Source organism: Limulus polyphemus, unplaced genomic scaffold (genome assembly GCF_000517525.1).
Source record: "Limulus polyphemus unplaced genomic scaffold, Limulus_polyphemus-2.1.2 Scaffold25, whole genome shotgun sequence".
Classification (NCBI taxonomy): Eukaryota; Metazoa; Arthropoda; class Merostomata; order Xiphosura; family Limulidae; genus Limulus; species Limulus polyphemus.
In genome coordinates, this window is record NW_013665635.1 from 742,047 (window position 1) to 747,293 (window position 5,247).

A 5,247-nucleotide genomic window follows, 5' to 3' on the forward strand; every position below is an offset into this window, starting at 1 on the left:
AGCCCTCGTGTAGCTTTGCGCGAAATTCAAAAACAAACAAACAAACAAACAAATATATTAGTTTACCGTCTATTGTATTAAACGATCTGTTTGCACTTTGTGGTAAGCGTTTTTTTTGTCCTCATAGAATCATGTGGCTAATTAAGCGGTTTTTTTTTATCATGCCTCCTGACTGTCATTCTCTCGTATCCTCCAGGGAAGGGGGGAAGTGGTGAGTTTATGGACTTATAACAATAACATTCAGGGTTAAGTTCCCTGTGGTGAACAGAGCACAAATATCCCATTTTGTAGCTTCACGCTAAAAAAAGACACAACAACACTCACACGTGCACACATACCTTTGTTTTATTTGAGATATTAAGTTGTTTCTCTTCAATACTTGAAATAATATAAGTACTAAGAAACTCAACTAACAGACAAGTGTATCTTGTAAAATATGATGGTCAACAGTTTACTGTTACATGTCTTTGATATGTTCCCCCATTTTTACTGTTACATGTCTTTGATATGTTCCCCCATTTTTACTGTTACATGTCTTTGATATGTTCCCCCATTTTTACTGTTACATGTCTTTGATATGTTCCCCCATTTTTACTGTTACATGTCTATGATATTATATGCTACAAAGGAGCGAATCGAATTTTCTTTTTCCACTTTTCTCTAAAAACGTTTGTTAGCCGTCTCAACATTGCGAAACTACACATTTTGATAGATTTATTCCATGATTATTAAAACCTGAATTTGAAAAGTCCTGACCACGCTGAGAAAAACGTTGTCAAAATATACCAGATTTTAAAAACTTTGTTTCTTCTTCGTTGTGTTAAATAATCTTATTTTTAGAGGTCTATTTATATTTATTGGACAATTTTTGCAGATAAATACTAAATATTTTTTTTTCTTTGTCTCTTTTCCACAGAGTTGATAATATGAACACATTTTAGAACAAGAGTATAAAAAATACGTTATGCCAATGGCCTTCGAAGTTGGTGAGTCTGATTGTGATATACAGGAGATGCATGAGCTCGTTGCCGGTTATCGCGCTTGTGCAGAAGAAGCAATCCGTTATTTGATAGAGGACGAAAAGGTTGCCCCTGACGACCCTTTAGTGCTCGGACTCTGGCAACATCTCCTTTTGCAGGAGGCAGAGCTCCTGGGTAACCATGACGACAATCCCGATTCGGATGATTCCGGTTTTGAGCTAAACGAAAGTGATCTAATATCCCATGAAAGGTCAACTCCGTGCTCCTCTGACCCTGATGAATTGAACAGCCCATTGTCATCACAGGGCGATTATCTCCATACACTCTCTAGTCCCACCTCATCAGGTGACCCCACTGGTCACCACAGTCATTCGTCGGACATTAGCCGAACAGCATCTATCTTCTCCGAACCTCACGTGAATGTCCAGCAGAAAAGTCAAGAGGGTGAGGGTGATCTCCAAAACCTTCCCCGGTGCGTAAAAACGACGAGTACATCAAAACGCGAGAATGAAATTATGTACGAGCAAAAGTGACCATCTAGTCAAGAAGAATGTGTTTCAGAGGTCTCGCATTACCGTCAAAAAGTGCGTTGTGAAACATTATATTATATTTAAAAACTAAACCAAATTTTTATACTCAAAGTTGTGCATATAGAGACATAGGTTGAGTAGACTTCCCAAAGTTTGGATGTGTATATATATATATATCTATTGAAGCTGTTCGTGCAGTAGAATATCAATTCGTTATTTTGGGTATTTGTTGGAAACAACAACATATAGTGACCAGTGACACGAAATATGCGACGTTGATCCCCACGAACACCACCAACTTTAATGTTAATTATTATTATTATTACTTGTTTAATATTGTACTTATTGGCATGCAGTATTACAACGTTTCGTAGTAAATTGACTATTAATAGTCAACAATTAAAGAGTTTTTCTATTGGAGATACACGGCAAGTATTTATATTAGCGAATGTTTGCAGTATGGTGACTCTTAGTAATGATTTATGTTTCTGTATCTTATGTGTCTGTGTGTGTGTGTGATTGATTTTACTAAAGTGTGAGAGACATTTGTATTTCATGTTTATTGGTGGACTGCTATGTTTGAGTGATATCATTGGTGGAGTGCTAGTTATTCGACCAATCAATGGGGAGCAGATATAACTAGCTCACCTTAATCAAACAAACACAAAAACCGTCAAATATTCAGTGATAAATGTTGTAAATTTTAATAGAAGAGACTGCACATTGTGGAGTGTCAAGATTGACCTGTTGAAATGCGACAAGCACCATTGTCCTCGTACAGCAAATAAACCAAAGCACGTGTTTCACGTAACTAAACGTAATAGATACAGAATATAAGAACATGACGTACAAAATGAATGTATTCTTTTTTTAGTCCCTGTAAATACGTGTCTTCTGTGTGTAAACTTATGATTTCATTTGTGACCAAAGAAAAATTTTCTCAGTGAATTGTTTGTTATTTTTATTAATACTATAGGATATTAAAATGTATATGTTTATGGCCAAACAGTTGTATTTCTTATTTCTTAAATATATATATTAGTAAGCCCCCTGGTGGCTCAGCGGTAAATATGGGGGTCTATAACGCTAAAATTCGAGGCTCGATCACTGCAGAGTGCACAATGCAGATAGTCTATTGTACAGTTTTGCGCCTAAAAAACATTTATATCATTAATAAACAAGCAAACAAAAAGAATTCGTCAGGTGCACCGGAAACTCGCATAAGAAGTTTTGTAATTAACAATTAGTTTCATGATATTCTAATTCCCATTAATATGACTTAAGTGGTAATATTGCTTAATACGTCTAAAATTAGCGTTTCAAACAAGCTTCATTCCATTTTATTTGGCCCGGTATGGCCAGGTTGTTAGGGCGCTCGACTCGCAATCTGCGGGTTGCGGGTTCGAATCCCCATCACACCAAACATGCTCGCCCCTTTTAGCCGTGGGGGCGTTATAATGTGACGGTCAATCCCACTACTCGTTGGTGAAAGAGTAGCCCAAGTGTTGGCGGTGGGTGGTGATGACTAGCTGCCTTCCCTCTAGTCTTACACTGCTAAATTAGGGACGGCTAGCGCAGATAGCCCTCGTGTAGCTTTGCGCGAAACTAACTTCGGTTAATGTGAGTAAACGCAATGTAGGTTGATATGTACAAGATTAAAACGGGACTAAAAAACATCGCACTTCAATAAAACGTTTCGTGGGACTTAAAATGAATACACCACAATATGACGTTTCGCGGGATTAAAAATGAACACACAACAATACGGCGTTTCGCGAAATTAAAAATTAACGTACCTCAATGCATCGTTTCGTTGAGTAAGTTATATTAAAACAGTTTTGAATGTGCGAGTCAGCAGGTCACGTGACAACCACAGTCGATATAAGTTGCACTGGAAAATAACGTGTAATAAAAAATTTTGATATTGCTTGGCGTTACGTGGGCGTTGTAATGCCCCCGAAAATTTATCACTTTTGGGAAAGGGGGGGAGGATACGTGACAACCCTTTTCGACGTAAAATATTCATAAACTCATATCATAACGATATATTCAGATCGGAGATTTAGAATTTCCAAGTCCGGTATATTCCTTGTTCTTAATGGCATTGAAAAAACAGAGATAAGAAAAGTGCGGCGTCTTGTAACCACAGTCTATGCACGGAAACAAAGATCAGTGGTAGAAGCCATTCATGTACCCCAGGCAACAGTATGCGATACTTCAAGAAGAATCTCTGGTTGGAAAAGGGACACAAGTCACGTGTACAGGGGTTGTTTCAACGACATATCCATTCAACCTACTTCAAGCAATTGGAGAATGAAACAAGTATTCGTATTATTTTGTACGAAGATTTACTGACCAAGTTGCCGGACGCAGTGCCTATGGATTTCTGTGCAATTCGATTGTGTAAACAGATCCAGGAAAACCGCCATCCTCGTAAACTAGATGGATTATGGAAAGTCTGTGTGTAGGTTTGTTTTTTGTTGTTTTTTTTTAATAAATGATGTTGTCTTAAGGCTATCTTTGATCTCACCTAAGAATGGTGAGAGTGTGTAATCATGATGGGAAGAAAGTTCACAGAAAAACGTTTGGTGTACTAAATAATAGAAAAGACATTTGGCGTTAACGTGTAACTGTTATTGTTTATACAATCCTAAAGATATCCAGACGCAAAATACATTACTCTGTTAATGAAAGACAGTGTTTGAACATCAGAACATTAGGTAGTCACCCATGATGTTTCTATATTTTACCAAATATTCACAAAGAAGGAGTTTCAGTGCGATCTATTGTTGGGTGGGGGTGGGGGCACTTATCCCCCTGGAAAATGAGAAACATAATTTTTTCTTTATTCATTCAACGTACGTAAATGACTTTAAAAGTTTTTTGTATTTACTTTACAATTTTAGTCTAGTCATTACACTTAACTTTCAGTTCTAATAAAAGCCACCAGGTTTGTCAGTAGCTTTACTTAAAATCTCTAGATACCTACCCTGTAGCTAAATATTGAAAGACGTCGCTACCACAGCAGCTTCTGGGATATTGGACATGGCATTTCTCACTCAGATCATCGAAGAGACCGACTCGGTCTTGCCGACATCCCTTGAGCCCTGACACAGTGTAATCGGAGTTAACCTGTTGCCACCTGGCGGTAATACCGGTAATAGGTTATCAAAGAGAGTGGCGCGGTCGTGCAGAGTATTTATGGAGAATATATAGCTGCAAGTCTGCAGGATGGCTTAAACTAACCGTACAAATATTAAACTCATCAAACCTGACTGTGGGAGCTTGCCTATTCTCTTGACTGTAATGACAAAACTTTGAAGGCGGGTCCATCGTTCCTTGATTTTGACTTTAACGCAAAGTCGCATACTGGGCTACCATTGCTATTCTCACCGCAGACATTGAACCCCAAATTTTAACGTTATAAGCTCTAAGGCTGATCGCTAAGGAACGGGGAGGGGGGAGATGTTAATAAGGATAAGTGTAAACGTACAATAGATGCTGAGATGAATTACCAATACACGTTAATCATTTGGATTTATAGCGTGATTTTATTAGTGAAAATAAAACATTTTTTACAAACATATATCTCAACTTCCACAGTGTTTGGTTTTTTTATATTCACATTCACTTTTATGCAGGCTCACTTACCCTCTGCTCTATAACGATTAAAGAAGTTAAAAAAATATTATGATACTACACAATAAGATACAAGCTTGTGGCACAGTGGTATGTCT

At 37.6% G+C, this 5,247-nt stretch overlaps 1 protein-coding gene across 2 annotated transcripts in view; it reads left to right on the forward strand.

Moving 5' to 3' along the window:
- Positions 1 to 2,510, forward strand: part of LOC106459090 — an 18,993-nt gene extending 16,483 nt beyond the window's left edge. For both annotated transcript variants that reach the window (XM_013918677.2, XM_022385583.1), the window contains exon 2: positions 917 to 2,510. In XM_013918677.2, coding sequence (XP_013774131.1) covers positions 965 to 1,513 — 549 coding nt within the window. In that variant the 5' untranslated portion in view covers positions 917 to 964 and the 3' untranslated portion in view covers positions 1,514 to 2,510. The remainder of the gene's footprint in view (positions 1 to 916) is intronic.
- Positions 2,511 to 5,247: the final 2,737 nt, after the last annotated feature.